The sequence below is a fragment of the Mustela erminea genome, chromosome 4, assembly GCF_009829155.1.
Source record: "Mustela erminea isolate mMusErm1 chromosome 4, mMusErm1.Pri, whole genome shotgun sequence".
Classification (NCBI taxonomy): domain Eukaryota; kingdom Metazoa; phylum Chordata; class Mammalia; order Carnivora; family Mustelidae; genus Mustela; species Mustela erminea.
In genome coordinates, this window is record NC_045617.1 from 99,290,943 (window position 1) to 99,308,027 (window position 17,085).

Consider the following 17,085-nt stretch of genomic DNA (forward strand, 5'->3'; position numbering starts at 1 on the left):
TTTCACAATTTTCAAACTGTCATTTAGTTATTTTCCTGCTTCTGGTAATTTTAAACTCATAGTGACTCTCTCCCTTTCACTTCCTTGTTATCTCTCTTCTTTTAAGATTTCTCTTTGTCTCCTTTAAGTGACAGCTACTTTTATTTGTATTAGCCCAGAACTTGCCAAGGCAGCTGTGAATTCACACGGAATAAAATAAACAGAACTATCAATGACTACATATTTATTTTTTAAATTCCTTACAGACCCAAATATGTAGATAAGCAGGAGGATAAATAAAGACTAATAATCAAGACTCTGCCAACTGTGTGACCACAGGCAAATGGTTCCTGGGACACTTTGCTGAACTGTGGGGCCCAACTGGGATCTATGACCTCCTCAGTTTGATCTGTCATAAAACTCCATGACTGCCCTCCTAGGTTTTAACAGCCAACGGAATATAAATCCTAGTTAAAAGAAAAAAAACAAACAAAAAAAAAAAACCAAAAAAAAAACAGGAGCTAAGAGGAAATGAAAAACTTGACAAAGGATATGTTATAATGGTATTACTAATGGTATTACTAATGTACATACAGGGAAAAAAGTCAAACAAAAATCAAATGCAAATACATTTAACAAGTAGTAAAATGTGGGGCTTATTTTCAACTCAGGAACAGCTGCTCTGGACATATTTTAGAAACTGGATTTAAATTAAAGAATTACTGCCTCCTTAGGATTACTATTGTACGTACTCTAAATCGTCAGTTAGGACTGTTTTCCTCCACTGTATTATTTCTTAGGTCTCTTCATCCAGTGCTCAGATGGCTCAATGTCACGTCTAGTTCTCACCAAGCTGTCAGAGGAAAATCTGTATTTCCCACCACAGTGCTTCTGGACCATACAAATTCAGTCCTATGCACACAGCAGCAATTTATACAGCACTGTTCTTCCCCTCTTTCCACCAAGAATGATCTGTTGGAGAGAAGTTAATTACGAAGTTCTGGCTCTATCTCCAGGGCTTGAGAAACCCATAAGGCAGATCCTTAATTTCTAGAAGATTTAATAATCTTAAATATTTTTTCTCTAGAATACTGCTATCTATAACAATAAACTCTACAAAAGCTTTCTTAAGGAAATGGCTGTATCATCTATCAATTATGGGAAAGTAAACAATTAACTCTGAAAAACCTGACACTTTGCTGTAGCTTTGTCCCTTGAACACAGAGACGTGCACAGTGCTGCGCCCAGGAGTCATTCCTATGCACTGCCCTGCCTCCAGTCCTGCAATATCCATCTTGGAGGCTAATTAAACTGCCTTCATTCTAGAACAGGACAGAAAAAGTGAAAAAGGGGGTTGTAAGCATTTCACAGAGTATCAAGCATAAACATAATGATAACAGCATCTACCATTCTATTCCTAAACTCTTTAGCTGGCTTATGAAACACACATAGGCGAACAAGGTCCAGACCTCCCACAGGTGCAATAAATACCTCTCACGATCAGAGTGTTCTGCACTGGTGTAAGCACTCAGACGCACTCTCACACACAACCGCATGCACACAGACAGGGAGGCAGGATGAAGGGGGCTCAGGCGGATGGAGAATTCATTCTTTCCTCTCAACACCAATTTAAGATTCATTTTGATTTCCCCCTCCTTCCCTTATCTTCTTTACTACTCCTTGGAGAATTAAAGCCACAATAAAAGGTTAAAAATCTAAAAGGGAGTGCTTGCAAATGTTTGTATGTGGCTAAATTCTCCACCTAGAGATAGAACAATAGTTTTGGGTTGCGAGACATTTGTACTGTAAGCCTGAAAGGTGGAGTTCCTCCCTTAAAACCGTACACAAACTGTGCTTACCCTTGGAGGGCAGCTTCCCCCCACCCATTAGCCTTAAAGCCTGTATTACACAACAATGAAAAACAGGGAGGACCTAAGTTTTGATTCCAGTTTCTTTCATTTTTATTTCAGCTATAGTCTGCCTCCGAGATCTTCAAATAATAGTTTTTCAACATCCCAGTTATATAGAAAAAATAATTTGGCCCAAACTTACAGACCATTCAAATCTTAAACGCAGATCTCACCGTACACTCCTTTTAGCTTTTAAAAACTGAATTTGTCAAATCTCAAAGCTATTTACAGTTATCAGATCAGGCAAGAGGCCGACTTACCAAAAAACATACCAAACACAACTGCTACCCACTTCCTTCCTCTCCCACCTCCAAATGAAAATCCTGTATTTATTAAATGTTTAAATAATAAAATGTTCACAGATCTGTTTTTCACATTTTGTTCATTTTCCACCCTGTATTCTGCCTGCATAAATGTATTTCTGGAACTACTTAATTCTGAATATAATATGAAGCATCACAAAACAATCAATAGCAAAGGCTTCTATTTTAGATATTCTAGAAGGCATATTTATAAAAACAACTCTGGCATTTTAGAAAAATCAATTTTAAAACATACTCAAAATGGATTAATGTATTTGCTCTCCCAGTCCCCCATCCCACCCTGCAACACAGCTGCCCTTCCTCATTTAGGAACACCATTCAGGATGGTGATCAGAGCACATTTAAGGGGGAGACCTACCTCACAGAACATATAGAGAGACAGCAATGTGAGGCCAAGGTTATAGACCACTAAAATTCTCCGGCAAGAGAACGGCTGCCTATTCTTCATGTATTTTGGTCCCAGCCATACAATTAGTAAGTATATGACAGAGCAGATAAAAGTAGGTATATAATTGTCCAGAAGAAACCATCCTTTTACTCTGGTATCTGGAAAGTAATAAAAGAAAAATATTTAGTGATTAATAAGGCAGATATGAAAACAACTACAACTTTTTTCCCCAAACATTAAAAATCTTCTCTCCCCATAATTTTATAATAGTCATCTGATACTCCAGTTCCTAATGCCAACGAAGCAACTGGAAGAGGAAGCAGGAGTTTTCAGTATTTGTCATACAAGGTGAAGCTCCTGTTATGTGTTCTGAGTAATGTGCATATCATACATGGTTTTTGCTAAGTAAAAATAATACGTATTCCAAAGAATCTTAAGGAAAGCAAGGAGAAAGCTAAATTTGCCACTAACTGTATTTACCGACCAGAGCTGCTGATTGATGCACAAGATAACAGAACTCCACAAATGACAGTCTTTTTGAACTCCAGAGTCCTCACCTGAAGTGTCTGCTAGTCTGCCCAGCAGGTGCAGACTCAGAGAAAATGGGCTATTCATCCAGCTTAACGACAGTCACAGTCACCCCAATGAGAAAGGCAGTATCTACTATGAGTGCAATGGTGAACAGCAGAGGGGACAGTACTTTTTAAGGAAAAATAAAAAGGGGTGAGGTAGCAAGGACCAGTGCGGTGACTATTTAGGGAACCACAGGAGCCGCAGCAGCTTGAGAGAGAAGACCTACACTGTTTCAAAGATGCTACAGGGGAGGAGAGCTCTCCCCTGCTCTCCCTCCTCCTTTCCCTACAGGGATGAGGAAAATTAGCTCCACGCAGCTATAGCTGCGGGAGCAATCTGACAGCCCTCTCTTTGGATGGGGGTAAACTCCCTGGCAGCCAACCCTCCCCCAGGTGTTAACCTGTCCCCTGTAAGTCAACTTCAGCCTGTGATCGATGCCCAGGAAGCCACCTCTGCAGCACATTCCCCTTGGCATGCTGCTTTGACGAACCCCCCAAAACCTTTCACTCCTCAATCTTCTCTCCCCTCCAAGGTCACCTACTCTGCAGCTCAGAGGCGCATGTACGTTTTGCCTCCTCCATCTTCAGAGAAGCAGCAGCTAGTAAGCATAGTCTCTGTCCCCGCTTTGACCTCCTGACTGGGCCATCCTGCTACCTTCCCCAATACTTTTTCTCTTGATCTTGCAGGAAAAGCAGCCATCCAGTTGGAGAACAGGTTGTCAGTCTCCTTTCTTGCAGACATTCTAAATTCACCCAGTGTCTCTCTGTAGTGCTCCTGCCATGGCTTTAGAGGAAGATGCCCTCCCTCCTCTCCCCATTACTTAGGCTAAGGTGGTCCCAGTGGACTTAAAGGAGGAGGTTCTTAATGCCTTGTGTTCTCAACTCTGGGCCCTGGCTATCAACTGTGAGAAAACAAATTCTCATTTAGCAACTAACATTAGACTGTTACATATGTTTGTGTGCACATATAGATCACAAACAGTAAACGCACACACAGAAACCTCCTCCCATTTCCTTTCACTTAATGCTCTATTTTACACCTTGCTTTTGAAATTTCATAAGGCCATATGCCATATGTGCAACCTCTTTCTATATTGCCAAATACTTCCAGTACTTCCAGCCCCACTGTATCTCTAGGCAGGAAGTCCCCAGGGCTCGAGCCAACTCTGGTAGTCTCTGCCACCCTGTGCTGACTTGTTCAGACACGGGCATGTGAAACAATTGTGGCCATGGAGCTCTGAGGAAATGGCGGTTGAGTGAAAGGTGCTGGGGAAGAGTTTCCTTATTCTCAAATTTATGCAAGCAATCACATGTTTTCCTTCTCTTCGGCAGGTGCCACCTGTGGCTTCTGCAGCCATGAAAGGTGGAGGGACTTTTCTAGGTACACAACTGTTGATATACTGAGAATACAAAGTAGAAAATGACAAGAACAAAACTCAGGAGTTTTCTCAATCTTGGTCATGTTTATTATTGTTTCAGCTGTTTAAAATTGGATTCTTTTGACCCATACGGTTGAAATAAGGCATCATCTCAATGCAAGTAAATATTCAAGATGATCTAACTTGTTTTTCTCATTTGGCTATACACTAATTGATTTAACCTGCCCCCTCCTGATGGGCACCTAGATTATTCCCAGTCTTGTCAAGCAATGCTGCAGAGAACACCCTTATTCCTATCTTCGCATATCTGATCAAGACAAGTTCTAGGATGAAGGCTCAGGAGTCAAATAGCTGAGTCAAAGGGCATGTGCATTTTTATTTCAATGGAAGACACAATTACCCTTCAGAGAGGTCATACCAGGTAGACTCTTCCCACATCATCACTGCTATCAAACACATTTCATTTCTACCACGCTAAGAGACTGAATTTCTTTCGCTGTTTTCTTTTCTACTTGAAAAAATCAGAAGTGAAACTGAATCTTTTTATCTATTTAAAAGCTTCTTGCAATTTTTTAATGACTCTGTGAACCTAAAAAGTTCCTTCTTTATAGATACATCACGTATCATTACAGATGACATTCAAAGAGCGCAATATGGAGCTGATTTACTTCCTAAGAGGAAACAAACGATGAAGTATAAAAAAGCATAAAAAAAGTATAAAAAAGTATAAAAAGTGAGGTGTATATATTTACCCATTGATGTGACACAACATGAAAGGACATTAATAAGTCTTTAAAATTGTAAAAGGGGACACGTTTTAAATTACTCCAGCAGTGCATTTTGGAAACCAGTCTCAGCTGCAGACTCGCAAGAACTGAGGAAAACGTTCCACCAGTGATGGTAAAATCTGCAGCATTCCTGGGCTGCAAACTTTCTAGCATAATCTGAATCCCCAGCTACAGTCAGCAGAGGGTCACAGTAGCTGTGTGTCTGTTCCAATAGCCAGGGACACTGCACCACTTCAAGACCGACATCACAGGACTTTTCTAAGCCCCTTGTTATCCAGGACAAAGCGTTAGTTTTATCATAGAAGATGCTAATGTTTTCTAGAATCTGTTCATGCAATATTTATAAGTATCCATAAGGGGAGGGGAGCAAAACCAAAACCACCTTACCTCGGGGGCCTAGCAATGCCTTGAAATAGGTACTACGTGATGCATCAAAATTTTCCATTTTAAAACCTATTAAGAAAAACAGACATTGATTAATCTCTACTCAAAATGCTTTTTATACAGTGCTTTTTCATAAAAGAACAAGAACAAATCCTTTTCAAAGAACATGCTACAGACAAGGTTATGCTGAAATTTTTTTTTAACTCCCAAAGTTACTTGTGTGCTGTGTCTAATTTGAAAACCAAAGGAAAGACAGAATCCCGTGAATTCACTTTATAAATGAAGTGCCAGTTTTCTAAAGTTCTTTTCGCAGTTCCATAAAAATGCTTCCCGTGAAGCTGGAATCTCAGTGGGGAGAAGAGTGGAACTGGACTGAAAAAGGCGGCAGACGGGAGAAGATCCCATCTGGGCAGGAACCAGAGCTTGAGGTAAGACTGTAGCCAAGAAAGGAAGAGCCATGTTGGAGAAAGGAAGGCCACAGTGAAGAGATGGAGTCCTCTGCTTGCTATCTTCATTAATTATTATTTAAAAATATTTCATGTCCATAGAAAAAAAAAAACAAAAAAACAAACAAACAAAAAACCTCATCACTTCGCTCCAACCACAATCCCGAAGCCCCACTGTCAGAAAGAACCTATGGTAACATTTCTTGGACATACCTTGAGACTTTTCTCTTCTGAGCACAAAAGGGGTCATACCAATTGTTTTTACAATTGTGGATTTCAACCCATTACTAGATGATTAGGTCAACTTAGCATTAGAAAGCAATTACAGTAATATTAATCAGAGTGCTCTGCCTCCAGTGAGAATGAATATTTTCATAACTCTCTGTTATTGTATCACATAAGTATGCTGATATATGTTGTGATATAAAATATATTCTTACTGTGGAGGTTACAGTGAACAAAGAGAAAACAATGTTATATTAAGGAGTACATATTACTTGCTTGCTTTTACTTAAAACATCTTGGAAATATAGTCTATCAGTAGTTACAGATTTACCTTTATCTTCTAAGATTTTATAGCTCCCCACATTTCCCATTTAAGATATACATTTACAGTAGAGCTAAGTATTTTTTCAAATACTATTTTCTATATTAAAGTTAGAAGGCATACATTTACTCTTCACAGAATTAACCACAAATATTTTACTTTCCAAGGGCAAAGGCAAAATTGGTTTTATTAACTAAAGTAAGCTGTTAATCATTTAATGATACTTCTCTTTCTTGGCTTACGGCACTGAAGTATGTGTGCTCTTTGGCTAATTTCATGGATAAAACTTCCCTTCATCCGTGGACTCTAGTAGTTACAACTGTGTCAATCTAGCCAGCAGTGAGACAGAGACCACCAAGAACACTTAGAAAGTAGTAGTTACCAGAGTTCTCTTCTTACACCTGTCCCTTCCACCCTGGGTTGGGGGTGGGGAGTGGGGTGTGCAGGAAAGGTACTGACTCCCTCAACCGATGGCTGGAAACCAGGAAGCCACCAACCTCTACACATCCAAGTGCCAACAATTATACACAATCACAGTACTAGGTCACTTCTGAAATCCTGAAAATTATACAGCTTTTTAATATACTGTATTCCTAAGACCATTCTGGTTCTGACCCATTTTCCTGCCCAAAACTGAACCTCTTCAGGGGACAGAAATTCTAGAAGATTTGAGAATTGGTTAAGCTTTACATTTCCTAAGCAGAATTCCTCTTAAAAAGGATGCCATCCATTTAAGGATGCTTTATCTATTCAAAGTCTAACAGCTGGAAAATAATTTAACTGTATCTAATTATTTTTTTCATCATCTACTGAAAATCACCTAGAACAAACATCCTGTTTTTGTGAAATTGAGATCATTCTAATAAAATTTAACTTTATCTGTGATGGATGGTGGACCATGTATATGGAGGTCACGAGGTCCCCTTAATCCCCAATGAAAAGCAAACAGGCACAAGGAGGAACAAGGTTATGAACACGTTGACTACTGCACTGAGTCACTGATGGACAAGCTGCCTACCAGCGACAAATCCACCTTCTTCCAAAACATTTTAAATCTAGATCCTGCTTTTACTTAATGAATATATAGCTTACGAATGGATCATATTACAGACATAAAAATCAGGTATTAAGTAAAAAGGGGCTGAGAGCAGGTATACAGGATAACAGGCTGGCAGGTGATTAGGTGGGTAAGTGCTGGGCTCTTCATCATACCACTTTTTTTTTCCCTTCAGATTTCATTTATTTTTGAGAGAGAGAGAGAGAATGTGCTCATGCATGAGCCAGGGGGTGTGGCAGAGGGAGAGAGAGAAGCAGACTCCCTGCTGAGTAGGGAGCCAGATGTGGGGCTCAATCCCAGAACCCCAGGACCGTGAGCTGAGCCAAAGGCAGATGCTTAACCAAATGAGCCACCCAGTGCCCCAAGACCACCTAGGTTTGAAATCCATTTTGTCCACTTACTAACAATGTGACTTTGGACATGTTATTTAACCTCTCATCTGTAAAATGGTGGCAAATGTACAGTAATTGCCTCAAAGGTTAAGAAGATCAAATGATTTAATACACATTAAATCCCTAGAGCAGTGCCAGGCATGCAGTAAGGCCTCAATAAAGGTTTTCCGCTGTAGGTCCGCAACAGGTTCAGCTCCACAAGGGATACCGCCATCAATGGCTGCTCGTGTTTCTCAGCAGGGCACTGCCGGCCTTCTGTCCCTGGTCCCTGTGCACTCAATGCCATCAGTGAGCCCCTAGTCATCCTGACAACCCACCCACAACTTCCCCTTCAAGGCGGACAGCAATTGAAGATAGGTGAGCTGATAGCATCACCGAGAGAGGAGCTGTTAATAGGAGGCAGTAATCAAGGAGAACAAGGCTGAAATGAATGTAGTGATGAGATTCACAAATACCAAGCACCTACTGTGTACAGAGTGTTGCTGAGCAGGGTCAGAGGCAAAGGAGCAGACCTAGAAACCTAGAACAAACTTGACATTCACAGGGCAGAAGGAAGCCCGGGGCTATAAACCGAAAACAAAACCAAGCTCATCCAGCGAATGAGTGGGTGTCAGAACGGTGCATACTACAACAAGCTGTGTACTTAATACTAATCAGCTGTCGAGAGGCCATTCAAGTAACAGTAACATGGGATCTAGCACGAGGAAAAGACCTGACAAGGGAATCATTCTAACTTTTAACCAATTTAACCAGAGGGGCTGTAACCAGTTTTGTTTTGGTTTTTGTTTTTGTTTTTAATATAAGGAGGATATAGAAAAGGTGGAAACAAGTAGGGGGAAAAAAAAGAAGTCAAACATGACAAGGAACTGACCTGTGGGAGAGAGTTGGGAGGTAGGAAGAACATGAGTGGTCTTGGAAAAAAGGAGGCCCAGGAACTGGTGTAACGACACATCATTGTAAGAACAATGCCTAGGACAGCGTTCAGTTTGAGAATCTAGGCTAACATCACAGCAACAGAAAAGCAGCTTGATTAAACATAAGGTAAAATTTCAGTCCAAGAATCCTGAAGCCAGCAGCAGGTTACCAGAAGAAACTGTGAAATTTAGTATTTGGAGATATTCAAGAATTCTGTGACAAGCCATCTGTCTGAGCAACCCCCGTCTAAACCCAGCTTGAACAGAGGCCCCGAGGAAGCTGGCAGGCCCAGGAGCACTCCTGTGACTCGCTGAGATGGAACATCTCTACAAAAGCACACACAACATATGATTTTCTCTGTAATAGCACATCTGTTCTTAGACTGCATTTCTTTTTCACATGAGAATTCCTGTGTTAGGTTGGCAGGACTTCTCACAATCCAACTTAGGAACACATGAAACATTCTCCGCAAGAACATATGTGGAGCATAGTAAGGGAGGAGTGTGTGTTACTCCCGAAGTATCCGCAGGGAAGGGAGTGAAAGCACGGGCAGAGATGTCCCTGGCACACAGGCCTGACTCAGTGGAGTGCTGGTCTGTGAACCAAGGCCTGATTCTGGGCTGGACTCTGCCGTGTGAAAGGTTCCCCCCAAACTCCCTCTACCACACCCACAGCTGGACGTGTACGGTAATCCTGTCAGATGCAGGTGTTTGTTTTTACCCAGGTTACCAAGAAACTGTCGTCAAAGCTTTACTTTCATTATTTCCCCGGTGTCAGCTCACGTTTCTGTCTGGCCAGCCACGTATCTGGTATCCGTCCGTACCGTGTACCCACTTTTTCACGCCCGCCGTCCACCTACCAAGTGCCCTCTATGTGCCAGGCACACAGGCACTGAGGGACGCAGCAGGAACAAGACAAAACTCCACGCTGGCGGAGAAACACACACGTACAGAATCTGTTATGTAAAGGGACTATCAGCAAGCAAGTAATACAGCAGGGGTCGGGGGTGGGGTCATGCAACAGGATCCACTTTGGAGAATGTACAAGGCCCCCTGATGTACAAGGGCACTAGACAGCAGACACCTGAACAGAAGGAGCATCGAGGCAAAGGGCATTCCAGTTAGAGGGATAGGTGAGTGTAGGGGCCCCAACGCCAGCACGTGCATGGCATGTTCAAAGGCCACAGGCTAGGCGGGGGGAGAGGGGTAGTGGATGGCAGCAACACGAGAGGCCTTCTGTCCCCCACTCTCCGCCTGGCACCCGGAGCTCACTCGGTGGTGAGCCACAGAAAGCAACCACATGGCACAGCTTGCAGAGAGCACGTGGCCAAAAGGCTGGGAACAGAAGATGCCAAAGCTTAATTGCTCTCACTGCCACCGTCCCCTCATCCTCCTGGCTGCAGGCGGCTTGCCAGCACCATGCCCTTTTCCTCATCACCTCCCTTGCTGAGCCACAGGAACAGTACAAAAGGTCTCAGCAAATGAATTCTTCACAGCCAGGCGGGGCCGGCCCACCCTGCTGGGTGAATCCGGCACTTGCTGAGAGGTCTATGGGCCCAGCCCTACTCTTTTATACTTCTCTAACAGAACAGGAGAGGCAAACGGTCCTGGAAAAACCCTGGACTCTTTGCCTAGTGATCTGTGATCATGAGAACGATATGACCCACTTTGCACAAGACATTCAACTGTACTGCCAGGTCTGTGGGCGGCCGGACGGTTGCAGTCCCCCCTCTGCCAGGCTGCCCGTGGGCCAAAAACACCCCTTTCTCAGTAATCCAAGTCACCCTACCGGCAGCTTGGGCAAGTTGGGCCAAGTGGGAAAACAGCTGCTCCATACAATTGTACTAGCAGGGACCAAGCCCAGGCACTGGGCCCATGGTAGAGGAGCTCGGGTCCTAAATGAAGCAAAAGAATAAGCCATTCTTTGATCTGGCTGGTTCCCCAAAGAGACAGGAAAAGGGGGTGGTCAGCACCTCCCAGGAACCAGATCACACTGACACCAGGCCAAGCATTGCTTCCCCAGCCTCCGTAGCCCTAAATCTCTGATGCCCACTCAACCTACAGGGCTTCTCAGAGTTGGTCATGATGGGAAGCAACAGGATCTGTTGAAAAAAAATTCTATGACAGTATTCCAAGTATTCACTAGTTCATTCATAAGCCACACAGAAAAAATAATGACAATAAAAATGGGATAAGGGTAGAAATCAGAGGCAAGCAAGTAAATTAGAATAGACTGAGGGGCTCGGTCGGTTAAGCATGTCCCTCTGGATTTCAGCTCAGGTCATGATCTCAAGCCCTGTGCTGGGCTCCACACTAAGCATGGAGTCTGCTTAAGAGTCTCTCTCTCTTCCTCTGCCCCTCCACCGTCCCCCCACAAAAGAAAAATAGATTTTCCTCTTTTATGCACATTTTTCAAAGGATACTCTTAGTTGCAAGCCACTTCCCACTATCAAATTCTGCAGTGTTTGCGGTAACCATGCGACTGTATTATAATTGTGCCTCACCATAAGTATCTCACTAAGAAAACTAACGGGGTATGGTCACTCCCTTAAATTACCCTAGATTATAAGAGGCTGTGAGAGTTCAGCATACCCATATCCGAATCAAATATTTTTTTAAGAGATTTATTCACTTGAGAGAGCGAGCGAGCACACACACAGGTGGGGGTGGGGTGGGGAAGGGCAGATGGAGAGCGGGAAGCAGACTCTCCACTGAGCAGGGAGCCCAATGATGTGGGACTTGATCCCAGGACCTGAGATCATGACCTGAGCTGAAGGCAGACACTTAACTGACTGAGCCGCCCAGGCACCCTGAATCAAATATTAATTCTGTGTCCTGAGACAAGTTCCTGCCACCCATACTAAGAATTACAGGACTGAGGTGTGCCTTAGGCCTGAACACAAGAGAAACATTGCAACCACCACAGAATGAAATGCAGAAACCTGAACACCCTGATGTAAGCAGACCTCAAAAGGGCAAAAACAGCATCCTCCGAAGAGAGCCCTGCTCATGTGGAAAATCCATCTGTCAGCCCTCCAGGAGGAGTATGGCCAGGTGAATCATCTGTGTGAGGTTAAATAAGCATTACCGTGCCTTTGATCTGCTATCAAAGAGTTTGCTGGAGGCTTGTCTGAAAAAAGACACTGCACTAAGCTTTAAGCAGAACAGTTGCACCCCCCTCCTTTCCATTTGGCTCCCAAGAGGGATCACAAAATATAAGAGAATGGTGGGGGATGGGGTGGTGGTGACAACAGAAGGGTGCTGGGGTTAATGAGAGATGGCATAGAAAGCTCTTCCACCGTAGCTCTCAAGACGAGTTTTCGGTCTCACTAAGAAAGCAAACGCTATCATCTTGGCTGTTTATAGCTGCGGCGGGAGAAAGCTGGAAGGTTGTTCAGCAACTGAAAAGTATTAAGATCTTAGGGTAAATCTGTTTTAAGAGACATCAAGATTTTTAAAAATTTACTATAGTAAAGAAAGTTAATTTCCTGGACTCACAGGTAAGTAGTAAAGATCTGTAGGGTCAAGTATTGGCTCTTCTTGCTGCTAAGGTGATGACAGTAGGCAGCAGTCGGCTTGCTGCGATAACTCCCTTTCCTGCAAAATCAGTCAAGTCAGACATGGCTTTTGGCTTACAGATGTGTTTACTGCAGACATTTAACTACTGTTTAGCATAACTTCATCACATCTGGTTTATTTATTCTTTGACTTGTCATAGTTCATGTAAAACTGAGTCAACTGAGCTGACGAGCTACAAGGGGGTCAGGATGAAATCTCCCTCCACTTTCTCTTCTCCGACCCATTCATCTCTTTAACAGTCAACTTGTGTTAGGCAGGCATGGGAACATTCTTCGAGCTGACTGCCAATAACACGAAAAATTAAACAGTGCTTTAATTTGGTAGTCACAACACTCTTTCCTGAATTTAAAAAGGTTTTTCTAGGTTGGAAAAAATCAGCTCCGCAATGAGAGGAGGAACATAAACCATACCTTGCTCAGAAATGTTAAAATATAAAAACTGTCATAAAGATCACAAGGGGAAGAATATCTAAGTACTAGCAAGATTTCAGGTATGAAAGTAAACTGACAAGAGAATTCCTTTAGAATGCTCACATTTAAATAAATGACAACTCTGGATTAAATCTTGGCTCAAGAGAAATTATCTGCCACATCAGTAGTGGTATTGTCACTCTGCCAAAGCACATATCTATGCTTATTCTTTTGTTTTAAAAGATTTTATTTATTTGAGGGACGCCTGGGTGGCTCAGTTGGTTAAGCAGCTGCCTTCAGCTGAGGTCATGGTCCCAGCGTCCTGGGATCGAGTCCCACATCAGGATCCTTGCTCCGTGGGGAGCCTGCTTCTCCCTCTGCCTCTGCCTACCACTCTGTCTGCCTGTGCTTGCTCACGCTCGCTCTCTGACAAATAAATAAATAAAATCTTAAAAAAAAAAAAAAGATTTTATTTATTTGAGAGAGAGAGAGAGTGTGTGAGAGAGAGCATGAGAGGGGAGAAGGTCAGAGGGAGAAGCAGACTTCCAGTGGAGCTGGGAGCCCAATGCGGAACTCGATCCCCCGGACTCTGGGATCATGACCTGAGCTGAAGAAGGCAGTTGCCCAACCAAATGAGCCACTCAGGCGCCCTATGCTTATTCTTTTTTCCTGTAGAATTTCCATACTTTCTAGCCTCCATTCTAAGGGCATAACAAACTCTGACACAATCATGTTGTCTACCATTCATCACACATGTAGAGAGAGAACGCAGTCCTATTGGGGCTTTGGATAAATAACTGCAAAATTAGGGCACTAATATGCACTGCAAAGGATGGCTTCGGGTTAGCTCCATGGTTAAAGAAAGCTGAACAGCTTCATTCTGGTGTAGTGTTCAATGTGTGTGTGTGTGGTGGTGGTGGGGAGATGGATTTTAAATGTTGCAATAATCAATTTCCCTTACTACAAAGATTAGATAGGTTAAAAGAGAAGTGCCCAATCTCCCACTCCTTGGGTGCCACAAGTTAATTAAGAATTACTATTTTAACCACTGGAGAAGAACAGTCTTCTAAACCAGTGGAGTCACCCCTGTGGCTTTGTTTTTAAGTCAATCATCTGTGGTCTTTCCTCTCTGCTCTCCCTTAGTCTTCACTTCCAACCCCTTCTCCCAGGCCCAGATTAGATGATACAAAGACTCTCTGTTGGCCTCTTGTAGCTCTGTGGTCTTGACAACTCGTTTAGCACATATCTACTTCAACTTTGATAGGACTTGGATATTTATTTTTTTCAGGTATTATGGGAGCACACTCTGTACATCCTTAGGTAAAGCCCAAATCCCTCAAAGGGCAATTTGTTCTATGCATTCAACAATTATCTATTGGTGATACCATCAATGAGGAGATACACCTGCTATTATGAAATAGAAGGGAAACAGCATCATGCAGTGATACACACGAGCCCACAAAGGGAGCTCCCTGAAACACGGACTAAGTCCTGCTTACAGAAGGCATTCCCCAGAGAAGAGCTCTTCAGTGCTAGGGATTTAGAACTCTAACAGAGTTGTTCTCCTCATAAGGTGTGAAAGAAACTATAACTAAATACCAAAATGATTAACAGTCCCTCCCCCCCAAAACAGTCGTAGGGAATTTCTTCCCTACTTGAGAAAGATTATTTCTCTACTTTGGAAGGCAATACATAAATATACTCAATCTGAGAAATTCAGATGTAGATAATTTTTTCAGCAGTGGGAAGAGGGAGAGTAACACTGCCTTCAAACTTTCTTCTAGGGCAATTCTTGTTCACAGCTGAAGAACAGAACTTGCCAACCAATTCAAAGTTCTTCCCGCAGTTCTCAGGAGGGGGAGAAAAGGGCCCCACACACCATCCCACTTGACTGACAAACATCTGGAGAGGGGTTCACTGAACAAAGTTACTCTGGTAGGACACCTGCATTCTCACTGGTTCACAGAAGAAAAACAGGCGAGGACTTCCGCTCAGGCGAAGCGCAAGGTCGTGGGAAAACACAATGCTACTGTACACACAGAACTCTCCTGGCTGGGGGATGAAGGCCAGATTGCTGCGGATGGACTTGGAACTCTGTTCTCCCAGAGTTTGCTGACAAGAAGTTAATCCCCTCAAGGCTGCAGTGAGAAACAAGGCAAAAGATCAAGCCCTGGGTTTGGGTCATCCCTGTGACTGCTTTTATTCCTGTGCTCCCAAGAAATCTCACAGAATGACTGCCTTTCTCTCTACTAGTCACCTGGAAGGGGACTGACTCACTGAATTCACAAATATTGAACAAGCACCTACCATGTGTCAAACAGCTTACTGCCACATCAGAATATCAACAGATGCAGATACACTACAGATCTACTACTGATGCAGACATGACCCCTCTTCTTGAAAGGTAGACCAGTATACACTGTACAAAGATCCCTGTGAGTCCGTCACTTACGGGGAGCAGTAGTTAGCGGCACACATCCTGGAGCCATACAGCTTGGGTTCAGATCCCTGCTCCACCATACTAGCCATGTGACCTTGGGCAAGTGACTCACCCTTTACACCCTGGTTTTGTTATTTATAAAATAAATGCAATTACAGGGGCATCTGGCTGGTTCAGTTGGTACAGCATATGACTTTTGATCTTGGGACTGAATTTGAGCCCCACGATGGGAGTAGAGGTTACTTAAAAAATAAAATTTTTAAAAAAGTAATTACAGTACATTCCTCCTATGATTAAATACATACCAAATACTCAGACTGGCGAGTGCATGGCACACATTATAGGTTGCAAACCTATTTGTATTACTTGTATATTTGTACATTTGTATTATCATCTTACAAAGACCTTTGCCATTACCAAATTCACATTCAATGGTTTTAAGAGTTTTGCTAAGCCGTATCAGAGTTCCCTGGAAAGGCCGTGGGCAATGAACTGTGCCCACATCCACCACTCACAGCTCTACTATTCTCTATTTTGGATGAATCACATGTCATAATGATACTTGCCAGTATGGAGATTTTTGAGTCTCTAGATAAATTCCTCTGGAATGTTAAGGGGATGTTGCCATTGACTCCTCTGTGGATGGAAGAGAAAAATCAATGTTCAGACCTTATTCAGCAGTGTGGAAGGAGGTACCTGAGATACCTTTTTTGTACTTCTAGTAACTAGCACATGGAAGATGCCCAATGAATTTATCCATTTACTACAACTGGGAAAGTGGCTGAGTTGACAAAAGTCACAGGACTTGGGTGGAGACAGAATGTGAGGCCAATCTCCTACCCTATGATTTACTGATCTTAGAACAGCGCATGTAGGGGCACCTGGGTGGCTGAGACAACTAAGTGTCTGACTGTTGGTTTCAGCTCAGGTCATGATTTCAAGGGTCTTGTGATCAAGCCTCATGGCAGGCTCCACGCTCAGCGGGGAGTCTGCTGGAAGATTCTTTCCTTCTGTTTGTTCACCTACTCATGTGAGTGCTCTCTAAAATAAATAAATCTTTAAAAAAAAATAAAAACAAAAACAAAACAGCCCACATAACTTTCACAGAAGCTTCTTCATATGCTTATTAAAAGGATTGTGACAATATGTATCAATACTGTTTGAGTTCATATCTATGAGATAATTAATTTTATTTTAAATAACATTGTCAAAAAATAAATAACATTATCAAGTTAAACCAAACACCAGTTGTATCCACCTAAGCTACTTAGTAACAGAGGTCTCAGGGGGTCTTCCCGAAAGGGGAAGATGATGGAAAAAGGAGCGGTAAAATCCTCCTTGCCTACTTTTCACATGCCCATCACCACACTTCCACTCTATCTCAATCAGTGATAAAATTATAGGCTTATTGTTTAAATGATGTGATTATCAGTTACACTGTAATTATCTGTTCATTCGTTCACAATCCCAATTAAGCTCTAAGCTCTTCAAGGGCAAACCTCTGACGTTCCCATTGGTAGCTGCAGAGAGCCTGGACTGATGCCTGACAGGTGGCTGATGACTGGTTGAAATCATAA

At 42.7% G+C, this 17,085-nt stretch overlaps 1 protein-coding gene across 6 annotated transcripts in view; it reads right to left on the reverse strand.

Annotated features, from left to right (window-relative positions):
• ELOVL5 (ELOVL fatty acid elongase 5) overlaps positions 1 to 17,085 on the reverse strand; it is a 72,323-nt gene that overhangs the window by 22,682 nt on the left and 32,556 nt on the right. For 4 of the 6 annotated variants that reach the window (XR_004285067.1, XM_032340265.1, XM_032340269.1 and 1 more), the window contains 2 exons: positions 5,727 to 5,792; positions 2,571 to 2,758 (listed from right to left, as the gene is read on the reverse strand). Coding sequence is in view for 5 of the 6 variants with exons in the window: in XM_032340265.1 (XP_032196156.1) it covers positions 2,571 to 2,758; positions 5,727 to 5,784 (246 nt within the window). In the remaining variant the exon portion in view is untranslated. Of the gene's footprint in view, positions 1 to 2,566; positions 2,759 to 5,726; positions 5,793 to 16,074; positions 16,145 to 17,085 lie in introns of those variants that run through there. The other 2 variants (XM_032340266.1, XM_032340268.1) reach the window with 2 other exon arrangements.